Source organism: Hydra vulgaris, chromosome 04 (assembly GCF_038396675.1).
Source record: "Hydra vulgaris chromosome 04, alternate assembly HydraT2T_AEP".
Lineage (NCBI taxonomy): Eukaryota > Metazoa > Cnidaria > Hydrozoa > Anthoathecata > Hydridae > Hydra > Hydra vulgaris.
In genome coordinates, this window is record NC_088923.1 from 21527501 (window position 1) to 21549021 (window position 21521).

General features: G+C 26.8%; 1 protein-coding gene across 1 annotated transcript in view; it reads left to right on the top strand.

Moving 5' to 3' along the window:
- LOC101235335 (FK506-binding protein 2) overlaps nt 1-18008 on the top strand; it is a 32254-nt gene extending 14246 nt beyond the window's left edge. The window contains exons 2-6 of the mRNA XM_065795771.1: nt 7521-7583; nt 12150-12243; nt 12365-12398; nt 12995-13065; nt 17591-18008. Of these exons, the coding sequence (XP_065651843.1) occupies nt 7521-7583; nt 12150-12243; nt 12365-12398; nt 12995-13065; nt 17591-17790 (462 nt within the window). The 3' untranslated portion in view covers nt 17791-18008. The remainder of the gene's footprint in view (nt 1-7520; nt 7584-12149; nt 12244-12364; nt 12399-12994; nt 13066-17590) is intronic.
- Nucleotides 18009-21521: the final 3513 nt, after the last annotated feature.

The following is a 21521-nucleotide window of genomic DNA, read 5'->3' on the forward strand; positions in this document are numbered from 1 at the left end:
CTATATTAAAAAAAACACTATTTATCTATATTGAAAAATCAAAATGAGCAAGAATAAATAAAATTATAAATTTATATTCAAGTTTTATAACAGAAAAAAAATTTACAAATCTAATAATAATCAAGTTTAACTCTTTATCTTTTTTCGCATCACACCAAGTCCATCATTAAACTTAATCTTTGAAATTGTACCGGATTTTTGTTCTTGTGATCTGAATACAGATCGAACTTTGTCCACAGTTAGCAATCTGTTGTGCTTTTCAGTTTCATCAGAATATCTATGAATATACTGCCCCATCATACCTATTGACCGTTCTGAATGGTCATTTACAAAAATCAAAGTTTCAGCATATTTTTGAAAACTTTTGAAGCATGACTGAGTATGCCAATAGTTTGGTGGAAGAGGTAGCCAGTCTTGAACTCGTTGCTTATCAAACCCAATCATGTCAAAAATCAGGTAAGAAAAGACATCAACCAAGGCAGACAAGGATGGTGGTTTTTTCCCAATTTTTGTATTCATTTTATAAATTTTCTTGATATCTTGCTTTACTTTTTTCTCAGGCTTATAATAGTCAGAGCTAGGCATATCAAATGACAGAATTGTTGATGCAATTTTTGCCCTCTCCTCTGATGCTAACTCATCATCTAGCAAAGCTAAAGGTTGAATCCAAATACCAACAGTGTTTATACTGAGACTCTAATACAGCATTGACAGCTATTGGGTTTGTACATACCTTCTTGTACAGATGCATTAGATGTATGGCTGTAATGACAAGAAAAGGAGCTTTGATGACATCCTCAGATTGTAGATACAGTCGTCCCCCGGTTAACGAACTTAATTCGGAGTACGAACTAGTTCGTTATCCGAAAAGTTCGTTAACCGAAACGCGTTTTCCCATAGGCCGCCATTAAAAAATTTTTAATTGGTGGATTATGCCGAAATAATGGGGGAAAAAATTCAAAAAATTGTCCAACTTGATAAATAAAATAGGCAAAGGTGAAATGATTGAAACCTGAGATTTATGCACTTTTAAAAATTGAAACAAATTGAAATTGTGCATGAAAATTGCTTGTCAAAGTTTTAGAAAAAACTAAAAATTGAACATGAACATTGCTTATCAAAAAATGAAAATTCAACAAGAAAATTGCTTGTCAAATTTTTACCAAAAAATTGAGAATTGAACTTGAAAAATGCTTGTCAAAATTTTACGAAAAAATTGAAAATTGAACATGAAAAATCCTTGTCAAATTTTTTACCAAAAAATTGAAAATTGAACTTGAAAGAAAAATCAACAAGAAAATTTCTTGTCAAATTTTTACAAAAAAAAAATGAAAACTCAGTCGGAGTCATCCGCCAAGTCAATTGCAGCAGCCCTCTTCTGAGCAGTTCCAGATGGCCCAGCAGCTGCAGATGGCCCAGCAGTGAAAAACTTGTCAATGGTCGTTTGTTTTTCCCTGGCTTTGAGCATGGCGCGGAAATGCTTGACCCCAACAGCTTCAACATGGTCAAGAGCTTGCTCCACCTCAAACTTCTTGGGATGGTGGGCCATTAAAAATTCTTGGACTTTGTCCCAGTGGATGAAAAGATTTTTGATGTCAGCTGACTTAATGGGTTCCTCCTCCTCAGCAGTCTCTCCAGTTGCTTCAGCTAGTTCAGCAGGCAACTCCCTCAGGTCCTCCACACTCAGGTTGTCAGTGTTCTCTTGAACAAGGGCAGTCAAATCGCAAAATCGAAAAAATCGCAAGTGGGAAAAAAACCTAGAAAAAAGCACAAAAATGCATGAAAAATATTAGTGAAACAAGAAAAGAAAAAAATGAAACAACAAAAGCACACCCAGCACAACCATTCACCTCCCAGGCTTCCATGACACTCACAAAACTGAGGGGGAAATGCTGGACGGCGCGCCTGACCTTCACGCGCGTGTGCACGCCATTTGGCGGTCCCGGTTCGTTAACCAAGTTCCGGTTCGTTAACCGGGGGAGGATTTTGGGCAAACTTTCGGTTCGTTAACCGAAAGTTCGCTAACAGGGGGGTTCGTTAACTGGGGGACGACTGTACCATTTTGCATAAAAGCAAACAATAAATTCCGTAATAAGCTTAATTTCAATTTTCAGTTTATCATTTTCCTGAACAAATGTAAGTTGATTGGATAAAAGCCGAAGCTTTAGATAATAAATTGCTTTTCCTAAAAATCTTGCATGATGAATAGCACCAGTTTTTCTTACTTTATATGTTATAGGGGATAAGTACGTGACAACTAATTCTGCAAGCTCACTTCTATCATCTCTTATAATACCTGGTTTACTAACATATGCTTTGCAAAATGTTAATGACTTCATAGCTGCCTTTTCTAAAAAACTGCTTTTAACCTTATTCCAATCAAACCGTAACAGTAGAACTGAATTATAGTTAAAATTAAGTTCTTCAAAAATATTTTTAAGCTTTTTGAAAAGAGGATTATCAGGTCCACTAGTTTCTTCATTGGTCACTAATTTCCAAAAGTGAAGCATTCTTAATTCAGTCACATGATGCCTACATGCTATTTGGAGGAGATACTTATCCAGTTCTTGAGATATTCTGGAAACTGATCCTTTATTCGTCCCAGTGTTGGATGATGTTGTATCAAAGCATATTCCTCTAGTTTTTGACATAAGTTGATACTCCGAAATTATGTTCATTACACCTAAGAACTGATCTTCACCAGTGGATGACGCTAGTGGAGGTACTCCAAGTAGGTAAGTCTGTCCATTAATGTTAACTAAAACAGCCATTCTATCCCTCTTTAACATTTTTCCTTTGTTTAGCTCAAACAAGGTCTTCCCATCAAAATTAATTATACATGGATATGGAGATGCGTCTATGGCTGCTTTAACAACTTCTTTTGAAATTTTTGCCATGTTTTCATTTTCTTTTTTCAGTTTTCTATATGCGGTAGACTGACTGCTTTTAACTTCTTTAAGATCAACACCTGATTGATATAGAATTGCATTTGTTACCTTCTGTAAAACATTTGGTGATATATCACAGGCTGTAACAGTAAGTGAAACATTACCAGCAAAAACATCTTTTGGAATTTTTGCAATTACTGTCTGGGTTTTCAGAGACTTCTATATGATACCAATCACCTGGCTCGAAATCAGATTCAATTGAAGAATCATCGCTTAGAATTGTGTCTATAAGTTCAACGTTGGGTACATCATCTCTCAAAATCTTAGGCTGTAAACGGTTTTTCTTCCTGATGCTTTCTTTTGCCTAATTAACAGAAAAAATGTAGTTTTAGTTTTTAATTTTAAAATTAGTGGAAAAAAGAATTAACAGAGCTTGAGAAAGAGCTAAAGTAATTAATTAAAAGTATTGAACCAATAACAAACTTTCTTTCATTTTCCTGATCTTCAAGAAATTTTAGATCTTCAATCTTGTCTTTTAGTGATCTTTTTTTATCTTTACTGATTGTGTCTTTGAGATTAGAATTACCAGCCCAAAAAAGTTTTTTTATTTCAATCTCAAACTCGTTTTGTTTAGCCAAATCACCACTATTTCCCCTTTTTGCATTTTTTTTCAAGTTGGAATAGGACTTATGCAATTTAAAAAGTTTTTTAACTAAACTTAAATCAGTTAACACATCAAATCCAGCTTTAATCCAGGGTCTCTTGATTTTAGACAAAATACATTCACAACAACTCTCCGAACATCTAGAAAAATTTTTTTTAGGGGGACAAGCAATAATACTTGATATTGATACAGATCGACATTGTTGGTTATATATTAAATGTTGAAGTATATCCAAGCCTGTTGGAAGTTGTATATCTAAATAGAAAAATTTATATTTTATAAATAAAATAAATTTTTTAGCAACTAATGACTCATTATAATTCCAATATTAATAAAAATGTTTATACTTGATATAGCTGGTTTTGCCTCTTTTATAATAAAAAGTTCCTTTTTCATTGACCTAAGTTGTGCTTTACTCATTTTTAATGTTTATTGTATGTACTAATCTGTATTTATTAGAAAAATTCAAAGTTTTAAACTATCAGAATTTACACGAAAATATATGTATATAACATTAGGCATAACAGAAAATATATTTTAAAAAATACCAATTTTCATGATTTTCAATATCACCAAACATAGATTTTTGAGAAGTAAGGAAAAAACCATATATTTTTAAACAAAAATATAGGCCTATATATATATAGCAGAAAAAAAAAATTTGAAAAAAAAAAAAATTGCCCCTCCCTCAAGACGCCCGAAAAACGACCACTTTTCGGTCAATTTTCCCCTAAATTATTAGCTTGAGGGGAGGTCAAAAGTGAATGGACAGCGCTCAAACTTTTTGAGGCTCATTTTTTATATATTTGCCCCAAATTTAGGGGGTATGGTTTTTTAGATTTAAAAATTCACTCTTTTTGAATACCCCTAATATATATATATGTGTGTGTGTGTATATATATATATATATATATATATATATATATATATATATATATATATATATATATATATATATATATATATATATATATATATATATATATATATATATATATATACATATATATATATATATACGTATATTTATATATGTATATGTATATATATATTTAAATATATTTATATTGATATTTATATGTATATATATATAAAAAAGTATATATATATATATATAAATGTATATATATATATAAATATATATATATACATATATATATATATATATATATATATATATATATATATATATATATATATATATATAGATGTAAATGTATATATATATATATAAATATATATATATATATATATATTTATAAATATGTATATATATATATATAAATATATATATATATATATTTATAAATATGTATATATATATAAATATATATATATATATTTATAAATATGTATATATATATATATTTATAAATATGTATGTATATATATAAATATATATATATATATATATATTTATAAATATATATATGTATAAAAATATATATATTTATATATCAGGCTTGGGCAGGAATGGCGTGCAATCGCACACTTTAACTGACCATGCTTATGATTTATTTTCTTTACTATTTGACCATGGCGGTTTTGATGTTTTAACAATTTAAAGAATTGTTATGTTATGAAAAACTTTTAATTGTTGATCTTTTTGAAAGTTTTATTTTTGCCTAGGGTTGAAATAAAATAAAAAATTATTTATATTGAATGTTTAAAATAAATGCATTTTGTGTAAATTAACAAATAATGTTATATTTAAGTTTTTTTTATGTAGGCATGTATTTTTTATGATAAATTTAAACATTTTTGCTTTCCAAAAATTTTTTGAATCTTTCTAAAAATCTTTTGAATGATTTTTAGACTTTTTTTTTTTTAACTTGACTAAATTGTTTAAATTGATTTTTTAAAGAATTTTTTTATTTTTGCAACTTTTTAAAAAAAATAAATGTTTATACAATTTAAAATAATATATATAACACTTTTTAATAACTTAAATAAAATTTGTTCATTCATTTAACAATCATTAGAAGTAATTTGTAAAATCATTTTGCATAACTTTAGATAAGTTTTATATTAATTTATTTTAAGCACAATTAAAAACATAACAAAAAGTGATTTTTAGTTCGAGGTTGTGTTTTTTGTTTCGAGGTTGTGTTTTTTGAGTTTTATTTTAGTGCTTATATATTTTCTTTTTCTTAAGGAATTGTTTTCTTTTCACATTATTATTATTTTTGTAATTTTCTCCCTAGTTTAAGTTTAGCGAGCGTTTCTTTTTTCAGCGCATTTCTAAAATGTTTAAAAAACATTTAAACAGTCATGGTCAAGTTGTCAAAAAATAAAATTTTTACACGCCATTCCTGTCCTAGCCTGATATACATTTTAAAATAAACATTGAGAAAAAAAATTATAATAAAAATTTTTTGTAAAAATGCATATTTTTAGTTTTTAGCTTTGAAATATCATTTTCTAGGCAATGAAATCTAAAGTAATAAATATTGATAAATAATAAATGATGATTATTTTTGAGGTTTTTATATAATTTTGCTTCTTTTTTTTCCAACCCAACACATTATACTTTTAAAAAACTATTTTTTTTTTGATAATTATAGGGACCCGTCTGATGTTTAAGGGTCTTGAGCTAACCTAAAAATGTTTTTTTTTCAAAAAATTTTTAATTTTAGTAATTTTATGATATAGAACACATTTAGAATGTGAGAGCAGACATTTAAAAAAAAAGTTGTTTTAATGACCACCCTAATTTATATAAATGTATACATTTTATTTTATTTATTTGATTCAGACAACAAGTACAATACAAGTCCATAGTTAAGATAAAAAATAATAATAATAATTAATTAAAAGTTCTGTTTAATCTATACACAGCTGCATTGTTGCTGGCACAGGTAACTAACTGATTTATAAGGCCAAATCTGTAGTTATGCAATAAAGTATCTAGATTAGGCAAGCCTAGTATCATAAACATATTTGTAGCGCTTGAGTACTTGTCATAACCAAAATAACATTTAATATATTTCTTGTAATATGAATCTAGCTTTAACAGAGTATTTGCACTAAAACTAGTCCATAGAGCCACATTATGAAAACAGAGGCAATAGGTCTTAAATAGCTGTACTTTTACCTTAATGGAGCATTTCTTGAATCGCCTGATTAATATGTTTGTACAAAAAAATTGTCTGATTAATATTTTTGTGCAAAAGTTTAAATGACAAATAAATTCAGTATAATGTTAAAAATAAGGATAATTTAATTTCTTTATTAATTTTATTTGAAAATATATCTTAATAATGTTAAATAATGAAATTTTTTTTCTTAAGAAAAAATCTGCTTATTTAACTGCAGTTCTTTTTCCAATTTTTTTTACTAAAGATTAAATTTTTTGTATTCTATTGTGCGCTAAACTTTTTTAAAAATATATTAAATTTTTTTTTATAAAGCAAGTGAAAGTGCAACAATATATATATATTTTTAACAAATGGAACTTGCAAACCTAAAATAATCTTTGCTTTCCCAACAAAATCGCTGGTAAAGTAATTAAATAATTACTCTCTAACTTTTAAAAACAAAAGATTGTTACTAGTTGCAAGGCTGCAATAACAAATTTAAGAAATATCAATAAAAAGTTAACATTATTTAATTCATTTATACAAATGTAAAAAAAAAAAAAAATTTATATAAAATATTAAAAAATTTAAATTAAAATACTAAAAAAAATGTAATTTTTAATTTAGTTATTTCAAACTTAAAAAAAAAACATTCCCTAATATATTTATATAATAGAGTTAGTTTTTCAGTTGAACTTGTTTTGCAGTCATTTATTATTTGAAGTTTAAAAATTAATACCCTTAAGTAAAAGTAAAAAGAATTCACATCAAATTCACAAATGTACTTTTTATTCAAAACAAGGCCTGCACTTGTAAATGTGTAAATATCTTGTATTTATAAATATATTTATTACTAACTTTAATTATCTTTTGTATTATTTTATTTTAAAGCATGTTCCTGATCACTGTGAAGATTTTGCAAGATTGGGGGATACAGTATATGTTGATTATACTGTAAGTTGTATATTTTTTAAATAATAAAAATAGTTCAAAATAAAATAAAAACTCTTATTAAAAATCTGCTTTTAGTATAATTTTTAATATATATATATATATATATATATATATATATATATATATATATATATATATATATATATATATATATTGTTTTAAAATGTATATATTGCCTTGTTTTAAAGCAAAAGCTTGTGCTTAAATTTAAAAAAAATTGATTTTTTTTTTTCTCAGTTTTTCTGCCTCTTTTTCAATTTTTTACAAAAAATTAAATTCCTTGTAAAAATGTTATAACTTATAACACTGCATCAAAAATATTCATAAAGCATACATTTAACTTTTTAGCCTTAATACAAGTGAAAGCATAATAGATTTTTTATTTTAATAAATGGTACTTTGATATTTAAATCTTTTTTTATCACAAAAAATGGGCTGGTAAAGTAATTAACTTTTTTAGTTAAATAAAGTTTTTTCCTTTGCAAAAAGTAATATTTTTTGTTTTTTAATAACTTTTTAAAAGTAAAAAATCATTATTTGTAAAGTTGCAATTTTAAGAAATTATAAAAAAAAAATTATAAAGTTTATGTCCTTAAATGAAAAAAATAAAGATGAGTTTATGATGTCAAAATCACAATGAGCTAATGTGCTAAGCCAATTTTATTTAATACAAGGCATATATATATATATATATATATATATATATATATATATATATATATATATATATATATATATAGATTGTTGCATTTTGGAAGAGCGGAAGGAAAAAATGATTCTTACGCCAACATATACGTCACTTGACAACACGCAAATGTTGGACTTTCGTCCAACATTTGCGTGTTGTCAGAAAGTTATAACCATTAATTTAATTACAAATTAATTGTTTTTTAAAAAAACCGCAAAAACGCAAATTTAATTGATCAGAATGTTTTTAAAAACATTCTGAATGTTTTTAACGATATAAACAATGTTTTTATTTTAATTTTTTTTAATAAAATGTTTTTATTTTTAATTTTTTTAATAAAATGTTTTATTTTTTTACTGTAAATCATGCGCGGAGTGTTGCTAAATCGACTATCTGATAGCCTGACTCGCAAGGGAGTGCTGCTACATGGACTGATAAATAGCCTGACTCGCAAGGGAGTGCTGCTACATCAACTGAGGGTTTGGTTGGGGCAGACAGTCTATCAATTAATTAAAAAAAAAATTCCGGTCTTGTATTTTAATTTTTACTTTTTGTCAACAAAATATGGAAAAAACTTTCTGACAACATATAAGAGTATATATATATATATATATATATATATATATATATATATATATATATATATATATATATATATATATATATATATATATATATATATATATATATATATATATATATATATATATATATAGGCCTTGTAAAGGTTAGACGAAAGTTTATCCATATTTTGTTGTCCTCACATGTTCTACATATTTGTCAATCCGTGCATGCTCTACCTATTTGTCAGTTGATATATGTAAAAAAAAAAACAGTATTGAAAATTTTTAAAATAAAAACAGATATGTTCTACATTAAAAAAATTCAAGTCAATTAAGTCTGCATTTTCGCAGTAATTTAAAAAAACATTTATTTTGCAATAAATTTAATGGCTTTAACTTTTAGACAAGGAATGCCAATTAAAACAAACTTTTGTTATCTCAAACTTTTGTTTTCTCAAACTATTTCATTTGGTCCCTCAAAATTGTCTCACTGATTACTATTAAAGTTCCCCGGTCAAGTTGAACCTCGGATAACCCCAACTTTGTTAAAACCAAGTCAAACAATTTTTTTGTCCCCTCAGCAAATTTCTTAGCTTAACTCATACTTTTTGTATGGGAAATTAGGAAATTAAAAAATAAATTGATTGAATTTTTTTTTTAGAAGTCATGTCATATGAAATATAAATAACAGTAGCCTAATAATTTCTATATTTTTTTGTTGTACATAGATATAAAATAGTGCTATAATAAAACCATTACAAATAAATTTCAATAAAATACTGTTTTAAATTAATCATTATAAGGAAATGATAATTAATAAATAAAGCAATTGTCTTATAGTTTTAATAAATTTCTTAAGAAAAGATTGCTAGCTTTCAGATGCAATTTTATTAGCAAATAATAATGAAATCAAAGAAAGCCATTTGTTGTTAAACTTTTTAAACACTTTAATTTGAACCAATATCTCATATCAGCCAATGTTTGACTTGACAGAAATTTGCTTCAGGCAAATATTTGTTAAGTTGATATATTTGATTTATCCTTGGTCCCTTGGAGGTTCAAGTTTTATGAAATAACTGTGTATATATATATATATATATATATATATATATATATATATATATATATATATATATATATATATATATATATATATATATATATATATATATACATATATATATGCATATATATATGTATATATATGTATATATATATATATATATATATATATATATATATATATATATATATATATGGATGTATGTATATATATATATATATATATATATATATATATATATATACATACAGCATGGATAATAAGAAATTGAAGGTGAGTGGTCAATTTGATTGACTAACTCATGGAATTAATGGTCAACTGTTATTTTTGGACAGTCAAAATTTTAATTTTTTTTTCTTTGTTTAAATTTTTGTCTTAGTAATGATTCTTCATGACTGAGTTTTATATATTCAAAAAATATGAGTAATGCTTGAAAATTAACAAATTTGTATTCCTTTTAAAACAAAAATTTTCAATGGAAATGCTACAAATAAATACAAAAAAAAAAGTACAGTTCAGAGAGAAAATTTTCTTAGTTATGTACAACAATTTCAAATAATGACTAAATAAGAATTTCAATCTTTAAAGTTAACCACGTTAAAGAAAAATACTTGCATATCTTATTTCTCATTAAAATCATTTTAAAAACTGCTGATGTTAATTAGTTAACAATAACGTTGATAACTCTCGTTAACCTCAATACTTAATATGAAGACGATAATCGTTTTATGAAACACTACTATAAAAACTGCTGATGTTACGTAAAGCAAAATAGCAATTTTAGTTATTTTGGGGAAAATGTTGACCATTGACCGGCTGTTATTTTCCACGCTGTATATATATATATATATATATATATATATATATATATATATATATATATATATATATATATATATATATATATATAACCCTTGGAATTATGGTCAGCATTTGGCAATGTTAACCTAACTGCTGATTATTGCTGACCTTTTTTTTCCAAATTCAGAGGGCTGTATATATAAATGTATAAACAAATTTATATATATGGATTTAAAAGCTTTAATGTTATTATTCTTTGGTTTATGAAATATTTCCTGTTTGCAAAATGTTTTCAGAATTTCTTTTAGAAAAGTGTTCAAAAAAAAGTCAAAAAAATTATTTTTGTTGTTGGATTGAGTAGAATATAAAGTTTCTAAGAAAAAATGTAAGTAGCGATTTAAGTAAAAAATTTAAGTAGCAACCAAAATTTTACTCAAAAGTTATTCTTACCAAACTGTGATAAAAGTCTTTATACCAACCAACTTTATACCGTTTGTATTGTTTAAAAACGAACTTTTCCTTGATGAAAAAGAAGCAAGAATGTAAAGATTCAATAGTAACTTGGGTTTTGAAAGTCACAAAATTACTATTTATTTCTGGCTTCTGGTGTTCAAAAGCTTTAAAATGTTGAAAGGCTTTACTTTGAGATTACTTTGAAGGAAAAAATTAGAAAAATAAGAATATGAGAGGTAATTAATTTCTACTCTAAATTCCCTGTTATTTTCCCCAAATTTTGTGACTTTTAAAAAAAAATTCCTTTTTGGAACTTTGTATCCCTACAAGCGTGTTCAGCTTGTTGTAAACTTTATTTATTTAGCCCAAAATGATACATAATAAATAATAAAAACTTTATGTAATATATTTTAAAGATAATATTGTTAATGTTTTTGTTACATATTTGTAAACAACGTCTTTTTTTTTTCTTTTCCAAATGTTTAATTTTTTCGTTTATTGTTTAAAATTAGGTAAAGTTGACTAAATAACTAAGTAAATAAGCTAACAAAATGAGTTAGCGCTCGAAATAATGGCCTATCAACGATCAATGATTGTCAACTTTTGGAAAAAATGATGCTTTGAACTCCCAAAATTAATTATAGCTGATCAAATTCATTCACCAAATTTTGCAAATCAAATTTCATAATAAAGTAATTTTAAAAAAGAATCTTAAGGTTATTGAATTAGCATTGAAATTTAAAAATGTTTATGATTGCTAAATTAAATAGTTTTGAGACCATAACAATCTTTAGTTCACAATAAAAAGGGTAATTTAAAAAAAAACAAGAAATTTTGATTGCATGAAAAATTATTTGATCGTCTACTTTTCAGTTTTTATCAATTCTGCCAATCAGTGTGAATTGCCAATTTTCAAATAATTATTTTAAGCGCGAGAAACTAATCAAGTAGTTAAATAAAAGGTTTATATGAAATAATAAAAAAAAATTTTTATTAAGGGTTTACTTAAAGACGGTAGAGTTTTTGATGCATCAGTTTTAAATGGAAGAGGTCCAGCAAGTTTTCAAATTGGTTCTGGCCACGTTGTGAAAGGTAGGCTTAGTTTTTATGTAAACTATCTTTATTATTATATTTTTTTTACTTATTGTTTAATAATTTTACTAATATATTAAATCAAGTTGTTAAATTATTGTTTTTTTTTTATGAATTTCAGGCTGGGAAAAAGGTATGATTGGAATGTGTATTGGGTAAAAAAGTTTTTATAGTTTTAAAATATAGATAAAGCTAATTAATTATAAAGAGAATAATTTAATAATTATTTACAATTTATGATAATTTATCTTGAAGTTTTATAAATTAAAATCAATTTAATATTTTAAATAATATTAAAATAAAAATGCAATTAATAAAAATGCAATCTATAAATTATGTCACGCAGTTTTTGACCCCTGCCTCTCCCCCCCCCCCCTCTCCTTCATCACAACATCGTAACACTTTAGTAACAAGTCCTGTATGACTCGTCACAAAACCACTACAAACATGACATAATTTATGGATGACCCCTTAGTAAAGGTGGTGTCACATTAAAAATTAATTTTTGCATTGATATGAGTTGATAATGCTTCATTGTTTGATAATTAAATTGTTTGATAACTATGATTGAGTATTGATGTTATATGAACATTTCTTGCATTGCAGCTGCTTTATTTTTCAAGGTTTGTGTAAAGCAGTTGTCGGAAAATTTTTTTTTTTTCAATTTTAGAAAAAGAAATGTAAAAACTAAATATATTATAATAAAGAAAGAACCATACCTGTTAGATAAATTATATTTTTTGCCTTTTAGGGAGAAAAGAAAATTAATAATCCCACCACACTTAGGATATGGTAGTCAAGGATTTGATGATGTCATACCAGGTAATTTCATATTTTATGTTTTCAATTATTTTATGAAATATCAGTTTTATGCTAAAAGTTCAGACTTCAATTAACAAGTCTTCTGTCAACTATTCTTTTTTTTAAATAGTGGTTGCCTGCAGCTTTGTCAGGAGTGAGAAAAAAATGGTTCAAATAAAAAGCTTTTTTTGATTTCCATCAATGGCTTTGCAAATAGAAAAGTTTTTTGTTTAAGAAAAACATGGTTTATATGCGGTAGTGGTGTAGTGGTAGAGCGCTCGCCTCATAAGCAAGAAGTTTCGAGTTTGATCCCCACCATGTCCCTGGTAGTACCACGCTTAACATGTTTCTCCACGCAGTAGCCTTGTTTGTCAAGGTTTGTGTTTCGGAGTTATAGAGTTGAAAGAGGGTTGTAACCACAACTAAAGTAGCTTCCTTGACTGTAGTGGCCTTCATGGCCTTGGGTAGGTGAGGTGGGTGGGTAGGTGAGGTGGGTAGGTGAATTAAAACAAAAATAAATTAAAATGTTATAATATCTAATTGAAGCACAGATAAAAAAAAATGAAAATATATTTAACATATATTAATTGAAAAATTATTTAAGTAATACTTAAATAATAAACAAGGAGAAAGTTTAAAAAAGGAAGAAAAAAGAAAAAAAAAACTTTTAAGAAAATTGGTATATAAAAAGTATAAATATATTCAAACTTAGTAAAAGTTAACACATGCCTTAGTTAACTTAACACATAACGTTCTTCTTAACGCATCAATGCATTAATCAACACAGCTGAAGTTTTTCAATAAGGTTTCGTTTTTTGCAATTAATGTTATTTTTCTTAAAATTAGTATTTAATGTATGCTGTCCGCTTTTTTTTTTTTGTATTTGTATGTTGTTGTTTATGATATATTATTATTAAAATATTTTTTTTAACAATTTATAATAATGATTGCTTTATATTGTACTTTTTTTTTTGTATTTTTTTTTAAGTGTAATTTTCATTGGTTAGCGCCAAATGTTAATTTCTTTGTTGTTGTTTTTTATTTTGTTGTTGGTTGTTTTGTTGTTTGTTTTTTTTTTGTTTATTTTTTAACTTTTTTTTTTTTGTGACTTTCACTCTTATCTTTGTTCTCTTGTTTTTCTTTAACTTATTGCGGTTATTGCAGTGATAGTATTGCAGTGATGATATTGCAGTTAATACTATTACTACAATTGGTGATTATTAGCAACAATTAGTGTTAGATTTTTGTTTGACACCATTCTCATGGTAGTGAGGTCATCATTGGCTATTATTACTTTTATTAGTTTATCAATATCATTTTATTATTTTTCAATATCGTTGTTATTTTTAACATTACGTAACAATACATCATTTTAAACAGTTTTTTTCTCATTAACTTAATTGTTGATATGATTACTATTGTTATTGTCATTGTTATTTATATTGTTATTATTGTTGTTGCTGTTGCCATTTATTGTTATTATTATTATTGTTATTTTGTTGTTGTCATTGTTGTTGTTGTTATTTTTATTGTTGTTGTTGTTGTTTATTGTTATTATTATTGTTGTTGTTGCTATTTTTATTGTTATTATTATTGTTGTTATCATTATTTTTATTGCATTGATTGTTAACTTCTCAAAAAGTAGATATGAGTTTAGCTTGTTTAAGTACTTAAAGTCTAATTAATAGTATATAAGTAGCATCTTTGACATTACAATGGTAAATAAAGAGCATCTTAGACATTGCAAACTTTATGAATAGCAGCTGGGAAGAAATAAAAATAATGGCGTCAAAGAAACTTTTGGTCCTGAATTTTATCTTTATGATCTTCAGGTCTCAAAGTATATTTTATTTTCAAAGGGTCAAAATTTTCATTAAGCAAAAAATAGCAGAAAATATAAAATAAAGTAAAATGAAAATAAAATATAAAATCTATAAAGAAAGTGTAAAACTAATTGAAACCACGATTTCTTAGTAAAATTTAAAAATTGAAAGTGGATTTTGCACAAACTCAGGTAAATGAGAACAAAAAGTTGAAATTCTGTGAATCTTTTCTGTGATGTCACAGGCACGAACAAATTGTATCAAAGGGGTTAAAAAGTGTCTACTCTACTTGAATTTAAAAATCATAATGGTTAGATAAGTAGCTTTACAATAAAAAGTTGTTTGTAAAATTAAAAGCAGACTTACAAAAAAAATGTCATGTATCTTGTGGAACTTTAGAGTTCATTTAAAGTTGTTACCAATTAATGAAGCAATCATCAATGAGGTTTATTGCAATCAATTGTATAGACTTTATCAAGTTTTAGTTCAACATCAACCTGAATCAAACGCTGCTTTTTTACTGGTGTTTCTATTTTTATATAATTTGTATTATCCTTTTCAGGTTTTGAATATTGTGATTGATTTATAAACTTTGTCATTTTAGAGTTATAATTTTCTGAAATATAAATATTTATATTAAATAACAAAGTTTTAGAAATATGAATCTTGGCAATTCTGCCTTTGAGCATCCTACAATGATCCAGGATTGTCACTTCTGAGGCAAAAAAAAAATTGCAAATGTGTATAATCAGTACTCTAAAATAAAATTTTTTGTATATATATAACTTATATTAGGCATGAAATATTTTTGCAAATTTTTCTTTTAAAGTAAATTTATTTCAAACCAATGTCATTTTTTTATTTTATTATTTATTATGGTTTAACAGCCTTATCAAAAACCACTGCAAAAAAACATTTAACCAGGAAGTTTTCTCCTCTTTTCTAAGCAATATCACATATCTGACCTCTGCTTAATTTTGAATACAGCTGTTTCAATTTAGGAAATATTTACAGATAGTTTAAACATTAATTTAGAGTAAACACCTCAATATATAAAGTTATAATAAAGTTAAAGCATGATTGTTTGAGGGGGAAAAATCAACAATAATGACAACAACAATAATAGTAAAATACTAGTAACAATAATAAGAAAAACATTTATGATAAAAATAATGAATTTATTAACATTAATTATAAGCTTATAAATTTAAAAAAACTTTTTATATGTAGCAATTTAATAAAATACTGAAAATAATAAGAATAAAAAAAGGTTTTGGTGTAAATGATTTAAGAGCATAATTTAACTAGATTGGATAAAAAGTAGATAATGTTAGATTAGAATAAAAGCGAGATAAAAAAGTAGATAATGTTAGATTAGAATAAAAGCGTTCCAAATAGATAATAAATAGTTGCAAACTTTTTTTTTTTAATTGGAGAATTTTAATATGACTTACATTGTTCTCATACTTGATAAGGACATTTGAAGTTTGACCCAAATATAGCAAAATGGTAGATATGGATTTGTATAAAATTTTTAAAAATGAGATTTATATAAGAGATTAAGGTCAATTTTAAATAAATTTTAAATGCTTTATGGAAGTAACAGTGTTGATTTTGTGTTCGTTAAGTCTCAAATTTAGGTTTTTATCAATTTTAGTTTGACTTGATTTAAAGATAGTTTCAGTTTTGTTAGTGTTGAGAAACAGTTTTTTAGCGCAAAGCTACTGAAAAAGATTATATCGTGTTTTATGTATTTGTTTGTTTGTCAACATTTGTCATAATAAAGATTTTTTATAATTTATAGAAACAGGTTTACATCTATTATATAGATAAGGTAAAAACCACTGGAGTGTATATCTCAGATACCATAGTATTTCATTTTACTAAGTAGGATCGAGTTGTCACTAGTAATCCTTTATTTAGTTAATGATAACACTACAGGCAAAAAAATTTTTGTTGAAAGCTTTTCTAATAATCTAAGTAATTGCAATAAGTGTATGTGTTGTAGAATACTTGTTACCAAACCCATACTTGTTACCAAACCCTTGTATTTGTATAAAAATTGGCGTTTGAAGTTTCAAAGTCTTGTTTCAAAAGTTTTATTTATATTGGATTAAAGAGAAATTGGTCAATACATTTTATGATTAAATAAAGTACCTTTTTATGTAGCAGAATTCAAAACACCTACAATTTTTAAATCGATTTTTAAAAATTGTTTGTAATTGTACATGTACAATTATTCTACAGAGAGGTTTGAAAATAACAAGAGAAATAAGTTTGAGAAGGTTGGAATGTTATTTGGACCTAAACATTATCTAAGTTGTTGTGTATTAATGAGATACTATAGTTTTTAAGTTTTTTGAACTAATGGCTAGATCATTGAAGATGAAATGAGCATTTGGGTTAATTATGGCTAGATCATTGAAAATGAAATAAGCATTTGGGTTAATTAATAGTCAAAAAATCTTTCTTAGAGAATATAATTTTATTAAAAAAATACATCAAAAAGTTTATTTTGTGTATTTACAAAGCAGTTGTTAAATATGTAAGATATACTTGTGATAGTATTACCCTTAAAGTTAGGAATATAAGATTTATTGGAAGAGAAAGGCTTTGTAATAATTTATTTTATACATTTCCAAATATTTTTAATCTTGTGAAGTTTATTGTTAGGTTACTGTTGTTTTCTTTACAGAAAAATGTTATAAATTTTTTACATTTAGGTGATGCTTCCCTATTTTACCATGTTCATTTAGTCAATGTGGAGCGAGATTCAATTTTTGATAAGTTTCTGCGTTCCATGGCATTTTTCATATGGCCGTTAGGTCTCTTCTTATTAGTCTACTACTGCTACCACAAAGTTGCTAAAGCGTTGACAAAAGATCGGATGGCTGTTAGAAGATTAAAAAGAAAGAGACTTTGATTTATTTTAATTTTAGTTGTTGTTTAAGTTAAACACCTAAATCAATCAATTAAATTGATGTTTGATTGGCGTTAGATTTTAAAAACGAATTTTTGTCATTACTGTTTAATTATTCGTATTTCGTGTACTTTGTTTTTGTAGGTGTTTTTTGTACTTCTCTATATATGTTTAATATTTTGATTCATTTTTTTTTTAACATTTAGGTTTAAAATATTCTCTTAATAAATTTTTTTCATAAATTATTAGTATTTTTAGCATAATTATTAGTTAACTATTTAACATGAGTTTTAAAAACAAAAATTTTACTCGCCTAATCCAGGCGAACAAAAATTTTATAAATTACTTAAATATTTATAAACTTTTTAGAAAGATTTTTATATATGTAGATTTTTATGTATTTAATAAAATGTAAATATTTATAAATAAATAAAAAAACTTGTAAAATAATTTTTATTTATTTAAAACAAAAAAACGTTAGCAAATTTCACAAAGCACTAAATTATCGAATCATGACACGAAGGCAAATTATGCCTGCTGTTTCGTAACCATTATTCTCATTTCTGCTTCATTTATAACTTTCATTTATAATTTTCATTTAACTTATTCCTCATTTTAGAATCGTCCGTAAGAACCTCTTTCTATTTTTCGTGTCTTTTTGTTTTTAATTCATTAACACTAAAAATGCAGGGTTTGCGGCGATTCCGAACCCCTTAAAGTGAAAAGGTTATAAATTTTACATAACATAACTTTTAAATGCTAAAATAATAAAGGGTGTTTTTTTTTAAGCCCGATCGAAATTAAAATTGTAAAAAAAAAAAAACACAAAAAATGTATTAAACTTTCAAATGAAATTTTTTTTTTTATTTGAAAGTTTAAAACATTTTTTGGCTATTCTTGATGAAGCGCATTTTTGAAGTCCCATTTTGGGTCACTTTCTCGTGCACTGCTGGCCGTATGTCACAAATAACGCGATTAATGCTGGCATCCAAGGCGTCGATTTATCAGCATAAATCAGTGACATCATTTAGCCCCACAGAAAATAATCTAGTGGAGTCAAACCACGCAACCTTTGGAGGTAATGGGCAGGTCCATTTCTTGAAATCAACTTATTATCAAATTTTGATATTAAGTTGAGTTCAATAAGTCAATGGTTGCCGTCGCCATATGGTGCGTAGCGCCATCCTGTTGAAACCAAATCTTGTCCGGATCAATTTCATCCGCATTTTCAAGTAAAAAATTGTTGATCATAGCTTAGTAACAATCTCCATTAACCGTAACGCAAATTCCGATCTCATTTTTGAAGAAATAAGGTCTGATGATGGCACTAGCGTGTAAACCGCACCAAATAGTGTATTTTTTTTAAATGTACTGAAGTCTGTAGGGTCTTCTAATATCGTTCTCGCTCCATATGCGGTAAATTTGCTTATTTACAATTAAAGCTAAAAATGAACCATTTTAGTTGAGCACAATTTAGCGATAAAACAACGGATCAGTTTCCAACTGCTCTTTGCGCAAAACTTTTCATGTAATGAACGAAAATAATTATTATTCAAGTTTTCATTATTCATTTTTATTATTCATTTAAGCTAAAGTGTATTTATACTAGAAAAGCTTTATGAAAAAATTATAATACTTATGATATTGAAACTATTGATATTGTATTTTCTTTTGACGTATTTTAAAAGTAGCTTTGATATTGAAAATTTTGTGAATAACTTTAAAGCAGAAATATACTTGACATTTTAGAAATATATACTTGACTTTTCTTCTAGCATATACTTTTTATTAGTCAAAGGAGATGCAATTTTCTTTATCTCTGGTGTAATGACAGAATAAGAGATTAGACCGTAGAACGCATAAAAAGCCCGCCTAGGGCCTCTGAATTTATGTAAACATAAATATATGAAGACATTTCAGTTGACAGACAATGGTGACTTTTTTGGATCTTTTTGGAAAAGCCTAGGAGAAGCCAACTTTGACTTAAAACACCCCCTGCCTTGGAGCTCTTGGTTAAGTAAAGGCTAGAGATGATGTCTCAATAAAAATACTCATCCCGGCAGACGTTAAACGCATCCGTTAACTGTCTTGTAGAAGACCTCTTAAACAAAGACTTAAGAGGTAAACAGACTCTATCTGCTAATGTATTTATAATACATTGTTTCCAGTTTAGGATTTTAAATACCGGATCTTTTTGATTCAATGCATGGGTTTTGCCCGTGTCTCTGTTTTTATGACTAGGCAACTCATTCTATTATCTCCTAATGAGGGTACAGCTCTAAAACTCAGTTTTATAGTTTTGAGGCCGGCTGGTAGTCACGTTTCCTAAACTCTGGTAGCTCTCAGAGAAGCTGATTCCATCAACAGCTGTAAAATATTAGAGTTCAAACAGTGCTATGTTGCGCTTGGATGGTGTCCCTGTTCGTACTTTTAATGTGCATTGTCCAGGTCACATTTGGAGCCTTTTGTTACGGCTTAGGGTTTATCAAAAATAATGAGGCAATTGCTTGGGTTATTAAATAGTGTACTGAGTACTGTCTGTGCATTGAGTCAAGTTTTTAACAAATTTAAAAATGACCGACGTACCAATAACTGTAAAACACAAATAACTATTGTTATCACCAAGTTCTCTAAACTTATTATTTACTAATATTTGTGGTCTTCGAAGTAACCTTTCTTCTAATAAGTCTTATCTCTTGCAAAGTTTACCATATCTAATTGCTCTTTGTGGGGCTAATTTGAGTTCGGCTGTCTCATCTTGTGATCTTAGTGTTGATGGTTATCTTTCTTTATTTCGTAAAGACTCCAGTAGCCACATGCTTGGCCTGGGCATTTACATTCGTAAGAACTCACCCATTTGTCGGGAAACTAAGTTTGAATCCACCGACTATTCTTTAAAGTGCTTTTGTTTAGCACCATTTCATTCAATCGCCTTTCTCTTTGTTCTACATCGCTCTCCTTCATCTCAAGACTTCACTCTTTTCGATGTTATTTCTGATCAAATTAACCAAGTTCTCTCTTTTTACCCATCAGCCAGTATCGTTGTTTTTGGTGACTTTAATGCTCATCACACTGAATAGCTTAGTTCTCGTGACAGTGACTCGGCAGGCGTTAAGGCTCACAACTTTTGCCTTTCTCAATCACTAACTCAAATAGTCAACTTTCCAACTCGTTTTCCAGACAACCCGAATCAATTATCTTCTCTACTCGACTTATGTTTTATTTCTGATCCTAGTCAGTGCTCAGTTTTTCCACATTCACCCTTAGGTGCTTCTGATCACGGTTAGATCTCTCTAAAACTATTATCTCATTCTTCTTCATTATCAGAATCTCCCTATCATCTCACCTCTTTCAACTACCTTAAAGCTGACTGGGACTCTTTCCGTGATTTTCTGCGTGATGGCTCTTGGGTAGAAATCTTTCGTCTTCCTGCTGATAAATGTGCTTCTTACATAACTTCTTGGATTCAGACTGGCTTGGAATCTTTTATTCCCTCTCGACAATTCCAATTCAAGGCTCACTCTTCTTCTTGGTTTACCTCACATTGTGCTGCTGCAAATTCCCGTCAAAACCGTTACTTCCATATCTATTTGCATAATAATTCTCCAGAAAACAGACATCTGTTTACTATTGCTAGAAACCATTGTAAAAAGGTTTTGTCAAACGCCAAAGCCCACTATTCTCAGGTCATCTTGTATTTCATATCAAAAATTAGTATCTCGTGAATTCCGGAG